The 16,893-nt window shown below is 35.0% G+C and overlaps 1 protein-coding gene across 5 annotated transcripts in view; it reads right to left on the bottom strand.

Moving 5' to 3' along the window:
* Nucleotides 1-16,893, bottom strand: part of DGKB (diacylglycerol kinase beta) — a 700,192-nt gene that overhangs the window by 301,420 nt on the left and 381,879 nt on the right. For all 5 annotated transcript variants that reach the window (XM_032305332.1, XM_032305334.1, XM_032305329.1 and 2 more), the window contains one exon: nucleotides 480-544. In XM_032305332.1, coding sequence (XP_032161223.1) covers nucleotides 480-544 — 65 coding nt within the window. The remainder of the gene's footprint in view (nucleotides 1-479; nucleotides 545-16,893) is intronic.

Here is a 16,893-nt window from a genome sequence, read left to right as displayed (position 1 = left end):
AAAATTAGTTTCTGTTAGCATTGATAATTCTCTGGTTTATTTTCCCTTTGGTTGAGGCCTATACTGGACAGACAGTACAAAGATGCCAGGCCCTACCTGACACCTTTGAAATACACAGGAACTCAGCACTATCAAATCACAGATCCATGTTTTCCTTTGGGATTTAGGATGTTTACCCCTCATATCCTTAACTATGTAGATACTTCCCATATATCTTATCATTTCACCTTGGACACTCAAAATTCTTCTTTTCCACACAGGAGAATGGACTAGAGATGACCATTGCATTCCTCACTGTAGTCTCATTAAAACCAAAGAGGAAAAATTAAATTCATTTACACTTTTGTCCCAAGACTTACACACACACCCAATGTTATCCAGCCTTTTAAGTAAAATACTTTATACCATATAGTGATCCTATTCATAACATAATTAATCAACACAAACCACAATTATAATTTTATCATTTGTTACCTTACCTACTGTTGAATTTTTCTGGGTGTTTTTCTCTCATGATGTGGAATCTGTGTGCAATGGAAGCATCCTAAGGAGAGAAATAGAAAATAAAAATGAGGCAGTTTATGATCCTACTACCTTGTGGAAATAAAGATTAAGAGACAAAAATTAATTAATAATATTTTTAAATGAACTCTTTCTTAACAGTATCATTGCCCAGAAGATATTCTGAAATTAGGCAAAAATGAATTATCTACACAAATTCAGTGCAAGTATGATTTATGTAATTTCACTGCTGGTTACTTGTCATATTGGCTTCTAGGAACTGACTTCTATTTAATTTATATATCTCCTTTACTACCTGGTTTTGACCTCAAGATCAAAGTATGTTTAAGACAGTGTCTATGAACATAAATATTAAAAAGTATTGAAAATATTATTACACATAGCTGGAAGGATGGCCTAAGTGGAGAAGTAATCAGGTGGAGGAGTTTCTAGTCCTGTGAGATTAATTATGAGTAAAAAGATAGTGTGAGGTTGCATATATAATGAAGTTAAGCATAATACAGGACTTCAAAGTTTTCTAAGAGTGTCTTGAATGTGCAATTATTAATTGTTCACTCCACAAGCAACTTTCTGACCTATCTTATCTTGCTTAATGGAAAAAAGAAAGCAACAAAGAGAAAAAAAAAATTTTCTGGAGAATTGGTGATGAATAACTAGCCTCCGAGACTCCCAAAGTACCAGTTCTGAACCCTAATGGATTTCTTTCTTTTAAGAAATCCACTCATGAGTTTTTATGAGACAAAATCACACTGATCATGTGAGATTGGTGGTTGTGAGATTGTGATTCAAGCTTTTAAAACAGACACCATCCTTGCTGACTTTGAAACAATTGCCACTGTTATAGTCCAAACTAGAAGATATTTTCTCATTTTTCATCTACACATGATTAATCATGTCAATGAGAAACTAATATATTTACCAGTGGTCTCAATAGAAATAAGGCTATTGTTGAGATTAACTGTTAATTTTGTTTCATAGTGAAGAAGGAAAAAAAAAAAAAGAAAGAAAACAAACACAAAGGAAATAAAGAAGTTGTGTATTTGAGAGAATCTCGAAAACACTAATCAAGGATTAAAAGTCTAATGAATGAAATGAAAAGGCTAATGTGCTTACTCATGCATAACAAAGCACGAGGCACAACAAGAGAGGGACCAATGCCCACTGCAGATGGCAGACTGAGTTGCCTTTCCCCACAAGAGAAAGCTGTACTAGCAATGTAATTTTTTCTGTACATTTTGTCCTCTAAAAATATGAGGGAATTGAATTAATCCACAAGAGAAATGAACACAAAGATATAGACTGGTATACATAGAAATACTTATTAAAAAGCTACCAAAAAATCCCTGTATGGTTGATGTTCTAAGATATCTTTGTTATATATAGATGTCCAACTTCCTGGTTTGCTAAGAAGTAGGAATGTCAAGATGGTTTCACTTTATTGGTTCAATAGCTCTCAAATCCAGTCACGGAATTTCTTCCTTTTTTTTTTTTTAATTCTCATTAATAAGTAATACATATAGCTATCTTAGCATGCTGTTTTATAGTGGTATGAAATTATAAATAAATATGTGAGCTGGGCTATTTGTGATATATTATGTGCCTTGATCATTAATGTTTTAAAACCATTTATTTTTACTTTATCCCTGATCTGGGTCCAAATCAATTTGTAATACCTTATAATTAAATGCATACATCCAGCAGACCAGTTGAACAAAAAGCAAAGGAATATGATTCAAGTCCTAAGAATGGATGATCAATATTGGTTATCCATAGGGAGACTATCATTGGATTTACTTCTGCTTGAATTATATGTTCCTGCTAACGTAAAGAACTGAAGACTTTTAAAAATAGATTGTGTAGTATAATTTGCTTCATAAGCATGTATTTTTCAATAACAGTTCTCTTCCTTTTGAAAGCAACATAATAAGGACAGAGAGGGGTAAAGAAGAAAGGAGAGAAAAGGGAAAGGAGAAGAAAAGAGGGTATCCGAAGAAGACCATTTAGATGGGACTATAACTGAGTAAACTCCTAGAAATACAGAACACCAAATAGACCAAATAGCCAAGGAGAAACTGAATGTTAGCTCTATCTCCAAGATAGCTGGGCAATGGATCGTGTGGTAAAGGGGGGATAAACAAAAACTAGTGAGGAACACTGGCATGCCTTTTCCATGTGTTGAATGGGTTTCACTGCAAAGAGAGTTGGCATTACTGACTACAGGACTGACAAGACACAATGACAGCAGGTGTTCATTTGGATGAGAATTCAGACCAAATTCCCATGGGACTCTGTCCCTTTGGCATAACCCCAAAAGGCTCAAGAGAACTGCCAAATACTGTAAACTTATCCAGCATCCATATTTCAGAGATACTTAGGACTCTAACAGGAGACCAAATAAGAAAAAGATAAAATAGTGTCAGGTTTTTACATAAATTTTGCCCTTTCTGTCTCTATATGCCACATCCTCAAGGAACAAAAACTAATCAACATTATTTCCACACCCTAGAATGAACAAACTTTAAATTCAGACAGACTTTTACTTCCAAGACTTGTAACTTTGAGCCAATTACTTATTTACTTTAAGCCACAGCTTCCATATCTTTTAAGGAGGTAACTGATACTCCATTATAGTATTTTGATGAGTTTTTTTAGATTATTTTCTATAGCTGAGGCGTTCATATATTTTATATTCACATCAGAATTTTACTGAAAGCAAAATATAGTAAAACATAGTTAAATTGCACAATTCTGAAATGACTCTCAAATTGGTTTTATTATTTCCTGAAATTATAAAATACTTTTATTTTAAATTAATTTTGAAACTTAAAATCAGATTTAAGAAATTAAAATATATTCATTTTTATTAAAGCAAAACAAATTTAAATATATTAATTTTCTAAGAAAGAAAATAGTAATATATATATATACACACACACACACACAAGTAATTCATATATCAGAGAATCAGTTTCTTAGCTGTCACTGTTATTTTTCTGATGAGTAATTTTCCTTTTCCTATAAGGGCTTATTATTTAATTTTTTAAAAAACAAAGTCACTCTAAATCTCCAAAGTTGCATTATAAGTTACTAATTTAAAGTTTTTGACTATTTCTATGGATCATAACATTTTAAATTGAGAAAATACTCAATACCTGAGATACCTGAACCTATAACAAACTCTAGTAAATATTTCCAATGGATTTTTTTGAGCTATTGTTTACATACCCCAAAATTCATCAATTTCAAGTGTACCAGTCAATGAGTTTGAACAAAGGTATATAGCAAACACTTACACAAACGTGATATAGAAAACTTCCACCTCCATGAGAAGCTCCCTAATGCCCTCAGCATTTATATGCTTTTATACGTACACATATTCCCACCACCACCCTCAAAAGACACGATCTGCTTTCTGTCACCGTAGATTTCCTTTTCTAAAAATTCCTATAAATGGAATTTAAAAGTACTCTTTTATGTCTGGCTTTCTTCACTTATTGTTATACTTTTAAGATTCGGCCATTTATTCCAGGATAAGAAGTTTGTCACTTTTTATTATTAAATAGCATCCAACTGAATTGATATGCCAGTTTGGTTATTTATTAATTGTCGCCCTTTGACCTTTTATAAATAAAGCTGCTATGAAATTTTGAGCACAATTCTTCTCAGAGACATGTGATTATATCTTTTGAGTGAATACCCTGGATTGAAACTGCCCAGACTTGTAACTTTGAGCCAAGTTGTATGAGCCAAGACGTATGATGAAATTTATATTTCACTGTATAAAAAACTATCACATTATTTTGGAGAGTAATTATATCATTTTGTGTTTCTACCAGTAATTTCTGAGAGTTCCAGTTATGCACATCTTTATCAACATTTCACATCTACAACAACCCCTGGCAATTTTTAAAAAAATGTTATCATTCTAATAAAATATGCAGTGGTATCCTTGCTTAGCCTTAACCAATTAAGCCGGCACCATTTGCTTCCCTAGAAGGGATCTGTCAATTCCGATGAAAATATAAGATGTGAAAGCTCTGGTGTAGACTTAATGGATGTTTCCAGCTCTACCACAGCCATTCATGCTTGAAGCTCTTACATGTTCTGAGAAATGAGCACTCTCCAGAATCCCACTTGTGATTTCTACCTCGCAATCACTCCATATATAGCCGGTTTAAAAGGAGTCCTCTTTTTCTATTAAGTGTCTCTGAAAAAGATATTCAGAGACTATATGCTTAGAATCTCCCTTGAAGAACTTTCAGCCGTCAAACTAATAATGTTTTTTTCTTTGGTTAAGCCATACTTTAAATAAACAAGTTAAAAAATTCAGCATGTCATAATTGTTTAAATAAATTTTCCTTATTACTGACTGAAGTTGATTATCTTTTCATATGCTTTTGTCTTAATTATTTTTGTGCGGAGTACCTGTTCAAGTCCTTTATCTATTTTGTCTATGCAAATTAAAATTATTTAGATTAAGAACCAGAATGACAATAATCAATAATAATTAAATATTTACTACTCTTAAGCACTATTTTAAGAGCTTTACATATAGTATTTCATTTAATCTTCACAAAACTTTTACAAGCTACCTACTGTTATCTACATTTTATGAAGGAGAAAACAGGATTATGGAGATCAGAACCCTCCCAGACCATACAGGAAAAAGCTGTGGAATTCACAGGTGACTAAAGGTAATTGCCTTCAGGCCTTTTATATTTTTGCTAGCATTGAGAAACCCATGCAATTGCAAATATTTTCCCAATTTTTTTTTAACTTTTTGTTTACCTTATAGGGTTTTAAATTTTTGTATTTCAGACATAATCAAACTTTTTTTTTTGAGTTTTGAGTCATTTTTAGATAGATCCTTCTTTTCTCCATAATTAAGCAGGATACTTTCTGTTTTTGCCCTTAAAACTTCGTATTTCACACTGTATTATTTGAATCATTTTAGACTTATACATATTACATATACTAATAGAATTTGTTTAATAACCTACTTTTTTCCCTCCTTGTTTAAATACAGTTAATTCTATAATAAATTTTCATCTCTATTTCTCTATATGTTACTTCTGAATCATACCAAACTATTTTAAATATTCTAGTTATGTAATACATTTTCATATTTGGCTGGGCTAGAATCACCCAAAGTGATTCTAATCACTGGAACTTGGTAAAGTTTTTGCAGATGTGATCAAGTTAAAGATTAATATTGCTTGGGACCAATGCTTCTTTCCTTGCACTTACTTTCTTTTGGGAAAGGAATGTCTAGCTGATCTACTATGTTATTTTGAAAGCAGATAACTTGTTTCCTAGCTTCACAGGCCCACAACAGAGAAGAAGTTTGCCTAGTATGAATCATGCTGAGTCTCACCTATAACAGATTTCAATGATTTCTATGATAAGATTAGGGACTTGGAGCCGATGATATTGAAAAGGGCCTTTTGACATGAGCTGATGATGTAACGGACTAAGACATGTGGAGATACTGAAATGAGGGGAAAATATTTTGCATGTGGGACAGAATAAATCTATGATGGACAGTGGGCAGAAAGGTGAGATGAGTGGTAACCCCTATATATATCTGTCCTTAATCCCTGGAACCTGCAAATGTCACCATATAAGGTAAAACTTTTACAAATGTCATTAAAAATCTTGAAGTGAAGAGATTATCCTGAATTATTTAAGTAAGACCTGAATGCCTTTACAAGTGTCCTTATAAGAGAGAGAGACAGGGAAATTTGAAGACCAAGGAGGGGGAAGCAATGTGACCATACAGGTAGAGATTTCGGGGAGACAACCAGCATCAAGCAATGCCGACAGCCACCAGAAGCAAGAAGTGGCAAACAACAGATTCTCCTCTATAGCCTCTCAAGGACCATGAACCTGTTGACACCATGATTTCTGCATAGGGTCATGAAATATGGTCTTGTAGACCCTTGAACTGTGAGAGAATACACTTCTATTGCTTTAAACCACCAAGTTTGTGGTAATTTGTTACAGCAGGCACAGGAAATTTGTACATCATTTATTCCTATAGCTTGTTTCAGGAAAGCATTATCTTAATTTTGTCTGAATCCTTACTTTATCCTCTCAATTCCAACTGCATTAATTTTTGTATTTAATGTGATGTTCCAAATCTGTAATTTACCAAAAAGGAATATAAGAAGATGAAAGTAGGTACCACAAATTCTCTATGTCAACTACATAAAGTGAAATGAACAGCAAAACCTTAGAAAGGCTGGACTTCTTGCCTTTACAAGAAAGACTTCTTTCAACCCCCGATACTCCTGCTGAGTATCTATTTGACATGGCATTGGAAGTCTTTAGAAATACAATAGATAAAAAAGAGATATACGACCACAACTGAACCAGGAAGAAATAGAAAACTTAAACAGACCCATAACCAGTAAGGAAATTGAAGCAGTCATCAAAAATCTCCCAACAAACAAGAACCCAAGGCCAGATGGATTCCCGGGGGAATTCTACCAAACATTTAAAGAAGAATTAATTCCTATTCTCATGAAACTGTTCCAAAAAATAAAAATGGAAGGAAAACTTCTAAACTCATTTTATAAGGCCAGCATTGCCTTGATCCCCAAACTAGACAAGGATCCCATCAAAAAAGAGAATTACAGACCAATATCCTTGATGAACACAGATGCAAAAATTCTCACCAAAATACTAGTCAATAGGATCCAACAGTACATTAAAAGGATTATTCACCATTACCAACTGGGATTTATTCCTGGGCTGCAAGGTTGGTTCAACATCTGCAAATCAATCAATGTGATACAATACATTAATAAAAGAAAGAACAAGAACCATATTCACCATGACCAAGTGGGTGGCTCAGTCAGTTAAGCATCTGCCTTCAGCTCAGGTCATGATCTTGGGGTCCTGGGATCAAGGCCCACATCCGGCTCCCTGCTCAGCCAGATGTATGTGTATGTGTCTCTCTCTCTAGTTCTTACTCTTTCTCAAGTAAATGAATAGAACCTTACAAAAAAAACAAAAACAAAAACAAAAAAAACTCCAGATGATATACTCTAATCTGAGGAAGTGCATTATCCTAAATGGAAAGAAATTTATCTTGTTAAATGACTCTCAGAAAGCCTCTGGGAAGCTGATAAGTCATGCAGAATACTGGGATAAGTAAATTTAAGTCCTTCCAGACCATGTGACAAGATAGTTACCAGACCCAGAAGGACAGAGTGACATGTAGAAGATGGCACTGAGAGGAAAAAGACACCCAGTCACAACTGACTTTTCCTTGAGGGTACCAGGACTATAATTACCATAACACGTTTTTCCTTCCCATCTCTAGCGGGGGCTCTCAACTGGCAAAAACAATTAGAAGCAAAATGACAAGAGGAATCTGATAGGTATACAGGACACTGTCCAGTCAGAGAGTTCTATGGAAAGGGGTGGAGAGGGATTGCAAACAAAAGCAATCCAGAATAGAGGAATTATAGTCCTTAAGATTCAATACTCAAAGCAAAATAAAAACCTACATGTAAAAAATGTACAAGTCGAAGAAGCATAAGTACATATATATAGAAATGGACTGAGAGTTAAGGTGGCTATTGTTATGTCAACAAAAGTATCAACTAACTATAATATACAAGTATATATGTGTCTATAAAATACACATTTAAAATTTTTAATCACGGACTCCTGGGTGGCTCAGTTGGTTAAGCGTCTGCTTTCAGCTCAGGTCATGATCCCAGGGTCCTTGAATTGAGTCCTACATTGGGCTCCTTGCTGTCAGGGAGCCTGCTTCTCCCTCTGCCTGCCCTGCCTGCCACTCCCCCTGCTTGTGCTTTCTCTCTCTCTGACCAATAAATAAATAAAATCTTAAAAAATTAAAAAAATTAAATGTTTAATTAAGTAAAATAGTTATTACATGGTACCTGGAAACAAATACCAAGCTTTCTCATTTTAAAAAGCAAAACACCTAAAATAATTTTTGTTATTATTTCAAAAAATGAAATCAAAGTTGCCATTATTACCTAAGATCACCCTGTAAATGTAGATGTATACATTAAAAATGAAGTGTATATAGGGTTGCCTGGGTGGTTCAGGTGGTTAAGTGCCTGACTCCTGATTTTTGACTCAGGTCATGATCACAGGGTCATCAGATGGAGTGCCAACTGAGTGGCTTGGGATTCTCTTTCTCCTTCTCCCACATCCATCACCAACCCCCCGTGTGCACTCACTCCCTTCCTCTTAATTAAGTGTATACACAGAAAACTTTCTGGCTTTATCAAAGAGTGATGTATCCTAGGCTAGATAAATATATTTCCACTCTACGTTATATGATAAACTTTTAAATTTAACTAATTTGGGCTAAAAAGTATTTTATCTACAGACTTAACTTAGTTAAGATTAATTAATAGCTAATCTTTTATCTCGTTCAAATTGATATACAGCATCACCTTTAAGCTACTCTTAATGGTTAGGGCTATCCTGTTAGGTCATAGACCTTGCACAGCGACACTCCATGGCCGCTATGTGGAAAGGACTGTTCGTGCTACACTGAATTGCTTCAAACTATTACGTTGTGCTTTCTAGTGTTCTTGAGATATTTTTTATTCCTTCCTCTTCCATCATATCAAACACTTAACTTTCACTTTTTGCTATAAAGAACACACCTTTCCTTAGTAGTTTCCTCCTGTTTCACTGATTTCAATTTTCACATTTTGAAAAGAAACGGAGCCTTAGAATCTGAAAACTAGAAGTGACTATAAATATTGTTCATAGCCTGGACGAGCAAAGTGGATTAAACAAAGCCAATATAGGTATGGAATATGGCTCCTAAGCACACAGGAGGCTAGTCCATGGGTTCTCCTACAAGTGAATTTCGGAAATTTTGTGCAGGAACTCTTGAGATAATCATTATAACCTAAGCATTTTACTACACATAATTCCTAGATGGTCATTTTACTCTGAAAGTAGATGCTAGTATGACAATAACTTTTGATAATAATAACATTATTGGGATGTAAATATTGTATTTTCACCTCACATAAATATTTATTAAAATTGTAAGAGATTACAGCACGAGTGAAAAGAAAGGTACAAATGATTAGTTCGAATTTCAATTTTGAAACAGAAAACCCATTCTTAAAATTACATAGTAAAATGAGAAGATTCTACTTACATTTTAATAATCAAAAATTGGCGCCTGGGTGGTTCAGTGGGTTAAAGCCTCTGCCTGCTCAGGTCATAATCCCAGGGTCAAGGCTGGGATCAAGCCTGTATTGGGCTCTCTGCTCAGCAGGGAACCTGCTTCCCTTCCTCTCTCTCTGCCTGCCTTTCTGCCTACTTGTGATCTCTGTCTTTCAAATAAATAAATAAATAAAATCTTAAAAAAAATTCCTGTTGTTTGAATATATTTTATACAGAAGAGATCATGAAACCAAGCAGACTAGTACAAGTCATTAGGAAAAAATATCTGATCTCGGAGAATCTAAAGAGACATGCCAGAAGAGAACCTAAATCATAAATCCCATTCCTGCTCTAGAACAAGTAACACATGGGATTAGCACTACCAGAAAGTTTCTTCTTTTTTAAATTATATTATGTTAGTCACCATACATGAAAACTAGAACGAAGACACATCAATCCAAAACCTACGGGATATGGCAAAAGTGGTCCTAAGGGGAAATACATAGCCACCCAAGCCTCACTCAGACAAAAAAAAACAGAAAAGTACCAAATACACAAACTATCTTTACACCTTAAAGACTTGGAGAATCAACAACAAATTAAACCTAACCCACGCATGAGAAGGGAAATAATTAAGATTCGAGCAAAGATCAATGAAGTTTCAGAAACCAGAAATACAGCAGAACACATTAACGAAACTAGAAGCTGGCTCTTGGGAAAGAATTAATAAGATTGATAGACCACTGGCCAGACTTATCCAAAAGAAAAGAGAAAGGACCCAAATTAATAAAATTATGAATGAAAGGGGAGAGACGACTAACACCAAGGAAATAAATACAATTACCAGAAAACTTCTCGAACAGTTTTTTCACCTTAGCCTTAAGCTTTGTGAACAAATTTGTCAAAAGAATAAACTTAGTATACATATACTATTATCACAACCCTATAGTTTCTATGATCAAAATGCTCCTTTAAAAACAAATTTTGTTTTGCTAAACAAATTTTAACTTGTTTTTACTGAATTAAAAAGACTACTTTCCTCTCAAAGTGCTTCTTTTGATTAAAAAATCCTAGATTTGGAGGCCTAGAAATCTCAAATGAAGCAAACAATATAGACCACATAATTAGTGACTGAAGTGTAATTCAAATAACTTGCTTTATAAATTTAGTTTTATTCCTAATGTGGAACAATCTAAGAAGATCTTAACTACATAAAAATCCAAGAAAGCCAAATTTGCAACAGTTTTAGTAACAGTATATTATTAGATCAGGGGCTCCCTCTCTATAGAGCCTGAGGCCAAAACTAAAGAAAGAAGTGTGCAGTGATATAGAAAGATTGGTGCCTGAGTAGTAAAACTAATATTTAAATCAACATTGTTATTTTAAAAAACTATACAATAAAATTTAAGATTTTCAGACTTCACAGTTTTGGTGAGACGGTGATTAAGTTATTCTACAGTAAAACTCCCCACATAGTAAAACTCCACTCAAACTATGACATAAACCTGAAATTCTGGAGAGAGACTAGTGTTACAGAGTAGTCCTGGAAAGGGAATCTAGACATTCGTCTTCAAAGGGCACAGAGAGAATCAAACCCATATGAAAATGTCCTTATTTGCTTCTACAAAGGAGGACATCGGTCAGTATGGAAAGATACTCTCCCCAGGCCTAACAAGTGAGAAGTCTATACCTTTCTCACATTTAAGGTCTAGGATAGACCCAAAGTCAATGAAAACAGCTCAGGACTCCCGGCAATAAGGAACCAGAATGCTACACATGATGTTAAGGCATTAAGGACATTTAACAGTGTTCAATTTACTGAAATAAGAAAGAGAGTGGCTTGCTCCTAGCCAGCGAACACAGTAATTAAAAGCACATGCTCTACAATCTCTACAATCTAACAAATAGTTCCTATACTCATGCCATCACTACACTGATGTTTCTTCATCTGAAAAATGAAAATAGCCCATATCTACCTCATCAGGTTAATACTAATTTTTCAAGGATCAATTTTTTTATTAACATATAATGTATTATTTGTTTCAGGGGTACAGGTCTGTGATTCTCGAGTCTTACACAATTCACAGCACTCACCATAGCTCATACCCTCCCTGATGCCTATTACCCAACCAACCCTCTCTCTCCTCCAGCAACCCTCAGCTTGTTTCCTGAGATTAAGAGTCTCTTACGGTTTGTCTCCCTCTCTGGTTTCGTCTTGTTTCATTTTTCCCTCCCTTCTTCAATGATCCTCTGTCTTGTTTCTCAAATTCCTCATATCAGTGAGACCACATGATACTTGTCTTTCTCCGACTGACTTATTTCACTTAGCATAACACCCTCTAGTTCCATCTACATCATTCCAAATGGCAAGATTTCGGGGGTTTTGATGGCTGCATAATATCCCATCACACACACACACACACACACACACACACACACACATACACACCCCATATCTTCTTTATTATTCATCTGCTGATGGAAATTTAGGCTCTTTTCATAGTTTGGCTATTGTGGACATTGCTGCTATAAACATTGGGGTGCAGGTGCCCCCTTCGGATCACTACATTGGTATCCTTACTATCCTTAGTAGTGCGATTGCTGGGTCATAGGGTAGCTCTATTTCCAACTTGTTGAGGAACCTCCATACTGTTTTCCAGAGTAGCTGCACCAGCTCGCATTCCCACCAACAGTGTAGAAGGGTTCCCCTTTCTCCACATCAAGGATCATTTTTGTAAGGATTCTTACCCCCAGCACAAAGCCTGACAGTAAACAAAATAAGAAATGTGTTATTCCATTGCTCAGGTACTGGGCAAATAAAAACTACTAGTCTAAGAGAAAAAAAAAAAACAAGTCGACCGCACCTTAACCAAGAACCAATGTGCTTCCTTACATATCACCTGACTAGAAAATACTTACCAAAAAAAAATCCTTGTATTGATTATATTTGTGACAATCAAATGCCTAGAAAATTTCATAAATCCTGCTAGTGTCCACTAAATATTGAATAATGCGTTGGTTGTTAAAATGTTTTTCATCTCTCCACAGTAGAATTCTTATAATTTGCATTTTTCTTTCCCAATTTGGGAAAAAATAACAAGTATACGAACTTAAATACTAAAGTATTTATTTACAATAAATGTGCCTGAAATAATGAATTTTAAAAATCAAGTCAATATTGTATATTTATTTCTCTTCACGGTAAACTAGATCCTTAGCTCTGTTTTAGTTTCTAAAAACCTTAAGTATTTTGCTGATACTATTATCTTCAATAATCAAGATATCTTTTCCAGTTAAAACTGCATTTATGTCTGAGGTTGGTCATTACAGTACTCATTCAATCTGATGAAAGCTGCAAATATATTCACTGCTTTGATGTAATTTCAGCAAATGTGCAAGGAAAGTCTTGTCTTTGAATACCCAGGGGGTTGAAATGTGAATAGAGTTTTTCAAAATATCTGAAACTAGGCATATTTTTTGTATTTGCAAAATAAAGTTGACACCTTCTGTGTGACTGCCAGTTATTAAACTGGGTTGGTAATAACCAATGTGGTATAAGGGTCACCAGTAAACTGAGTGAGGTGGGGTGAAGCAGAGTGATGACACAAATAGGTATGGGGGTTGAAGTAGAGCAGAGGGGGAGAGAACTGAGAGTGAAGAAAATGAAAAAAGTTCTATTTACTCTCTATAACTAGGAACGTGGAAAAGTCTCAAAAGTGAGAGTGAAGATAAGCCTGCATATGTGAAACTTGATGAGGGCGGGGAGCAGAGACTGGAGTACCACATTGGGGCAGGGAGATGGACGGTTTGTTAGATCCCAAATAGGATAAATTTTTATGGAAAAAGTATAAAAAGAAGGCTCTCTACAGAATATTCATCAAGCCAATGAATACCAAAAGGCCAATGACTGGTATTGAGGGCAAGGTGCAATTATATCATCCTAAGCCATTATATCATCCTAAGCCATTTAAATCTATAAGGCAAGAATTGCTGTAGAGAAAAAAATGGAAGGTTCATTGGTTTATATAACTCTACATAACTCATCAAGTTGGAGAAGCCAACATAATCCAAAATACATGTGTCATTATGTAAATAGTTTGTAGTCCTGTAGTCCACTGCTCTAAAGGCCGTATCTTCAAAACTACTAGTCTAAGAGAAAAAAATGACTTCAAAAATGACTCTAGCCTTATTGAAGGAATGGTTTCTGAATCAGACTATATAATCTTTGTGTCTGAAAAACAATTGATACTACTACTGGTTTGGCTGATCTCAATGAGTTATCTCAGAGTGACACCACATGATCTATTTATTTGCTTCATCTCAGGGGAAGAAAAAATCACTGAGGGGTATCACAACACACTGTATTCTCCACACTGCGTTCTCCTGTTCCTTCTTCCACTTCCATCCCTCCACCTTCTCCTCCTATCAGTCTGTCCTTGTTCTCTGTCCTCCTAAATAGCAAAGTCCCTTAGGAAGAGGTCATCATTTTTCTAGAAAATATATCTTTCCTACAAAAGGCATTTCCAGAGTAAAACTGGGCTGTGGCAGGTGCTGCTTGTTATCATCCCATACCTACTTCCCTCCTCTTTCTAACCGAAAGAACTCTTACTTCACCTGCGCTGCAGTGTACCAAGTTAACCAACAAGCAAACAACCAAGCAACCAAACCCTAAGTCCCCCAAAGGTTCTTTTGTGGCTAGAAATGGTGATCTATCTAGATAAAATTCCTTTCCACCTTCAAGCCCCCACCATCACTACCATACTCACAAGCATATGGATGTATTACCTGAAGGGAATAGCAGGTAATGTGGAAGAAATAAGAATAAAAGCTATTGCTGAAAACAGCTGGGGGCAAAAAAAAAAAAAAAAAAAGGTGGCCCCATCAAACATCTTGATGGCCAAGATGACTTCCTTCAGATGAAGAAAGCCCAGATAAGAAGCCCCTGACTTGTACCTCGGTTACTGTTCTGTTCGGCCAAACACAATCTTCACTGAAACATAGGTGACTACTTCCCCAGCATCTCATTTCTCTGAAAACATTAAGACACCGAGTCTGTGAATTCTATGATGGTGATTTCCGAGAAATATTTCACCCGATTACTTTTCCTCATGGTTAAAACTACTGAACTTTGTATTTTTGTGCAGAGCTCTGTGATTTCTAAAGGGTTTTCTTGCAAATTATGCACGTTGACCTCGTTACTTTTGCAATATTAGATATTTGACCTTTTTTGAAAGAAAGAGGGCAGATATAATATCTTTATTTAAAAAAAAGAAAACTTTCTGCACTTAAGGAGCTTTCCTGAGGTTATGCAGCTTGCCCAAAGGGCAGCTGAGTTTATCTTTTGTCCCTCAATCCCTAATGCAGGGTGTGACTTATTTATCCCTGCAATATAGACAGTTCACTTGATACTCATTTTGACAATGAGGTATCCCAACCTCAATTGCTATTAATGCCATTAATATCCCCTATTTCCTAAAACAACTAATATTACTCAGAAAATCAGGAGAAGCTGCTTGTGTCCATAATTCTATTCACAATCTAATGGTAGGTTTCATTTAATTAATGATGTATTTCCTAGGTAGTAATAGAAAACAGAATAATGTTGATTGGTTCTCATTAAATAATAAATAGCAATTGTACTTATTCTTTGTTCTCCAGAATAAATACAACTTTGAATACCCCTTCCTGTAATCATTGTCCTTAAAGAAAATGAAATCATTAAGTCAGTAGCTTAAGACCATAATCAGAGACTTCTAATTTATTTAACTTAAATAAGAAGAACTTGAACTCAAAATTCTTCAGCAAAGATAAGCTTGTGCTTCAGTGCTACAAAGAACATCATACAAAGCAACCACAGAGAACTCTCACATCAGTAAACTAGTACTTTAAAGAGGATAAAGAGCTATGATATCATACTCATGAATGAATAATACTGGTAAGTGAATTTGCAGCAGACTCCAGATATAAAATTACATTGCTTCTAATGTAAAATAAAATCAAAATCTACTCAAGATCTAGAAAAAATTAAACATAAGGAAAACTTGTTCCTGTTAGTCTGGTTTTACTATCCCCAAACAAACAAACAAAGCTGTAACTAGTCTTATTAAGAAATCTTCCTAAGTGCAGCAGAGAAAGGAACAGCCATCTCAACAGGTTTTATGTACCGGACAGAGAGCCGACCTGTTAGGGAATGACGGGGTGAGCAGAAGTCTGGGGCAGAGGTGATGGCTCTAGCTCAAAGACTTGGGGGAAAATCCACAAACAACAATGAAAGAGCATGTATCAAGCATTGTTTCAGTAACATTTAAATTACCTGGGCATGTTTTCCAACTTAAAAGTAAAGGTCTAGTCCTTATGAAGGAAAAACACCTTGCATTGCGGCTCAATTGAAGTACAGTGATCACATGACACAGACGCAGAGAAGGAATGGTTATTAGAAACATTCCTCTCTGCCTTATACAAATCATGAACCCCTATGATCCCCACAAAGTCCGTAATAAGGAGAGTAACAAAATCTTAAGCTCCTAAATATCAGATTACAAATATCAAATTACACATAATTCAGTACTCTGTTCTACAAATGATTTATCATAGTGGCAAGCTAGTAAGACATATAACCCTGAAATGTTATATACAACTATATATGTGACAGAATACCAATTATTAAAACATAGGACTCATCACTTCTTCCTCCTCTGATTGCCCATTTAATTTCCTTATATTCTCCTGTCTGCTGTGAAAACAAAGTTCAGATTTTGAGCTGATTTTTTCTAAGAGAAGCACTATAAGAAAAGGATTTATACCTCTTATATGAGGTATAAATAAAATAGGTATATGAGGTATAAATAAAAAAGACAAATTCACAAAATCCAAAAGTGGAATAGTGGTTGCCAAGGGCTGGGGAGAGGGAGATATGAGGAGTTACTAATCAAAGGCAACAAACGTTTCAGTCCAACAAGATAAATAAACTCCAGAGATCTGCTATACAACACTGTACCTATAATTGATAATATATTGTACACTCAAAATTTTGTTAAAAGGGTAGATCTCATGTTACTGTTATATACACAATAAAAAAAACATAACAAAGCAAAACAAAACAAAATAAAATTTAAAAAAAGGATTACCATCCGCAGAGGGCTACTTATTGCAAGAAAATGCAATTTTTACTCAGAGAACTCTCTGTGGGGCTGTGTCACG

The sequence above is a fragment of the Mustela erminea genome, chromosome 11 (genome assembly GCF_009829155.1).
Source record: "Mustela erminea isolate mMusErm1 chromosome 11, mMusErm1.Pri, whole genome shotgun sequence".
Lineage (NCBI taxonomy): Eukaryota > Metazoa > Chordata > Mammalia > Carnivora > Mustelidae > Mustela > Mustela erminea.
Note: the sequence above shows the minus strand (reverse complement) of the source record. Positions and strands in the feature narration are given on the sequence as shown.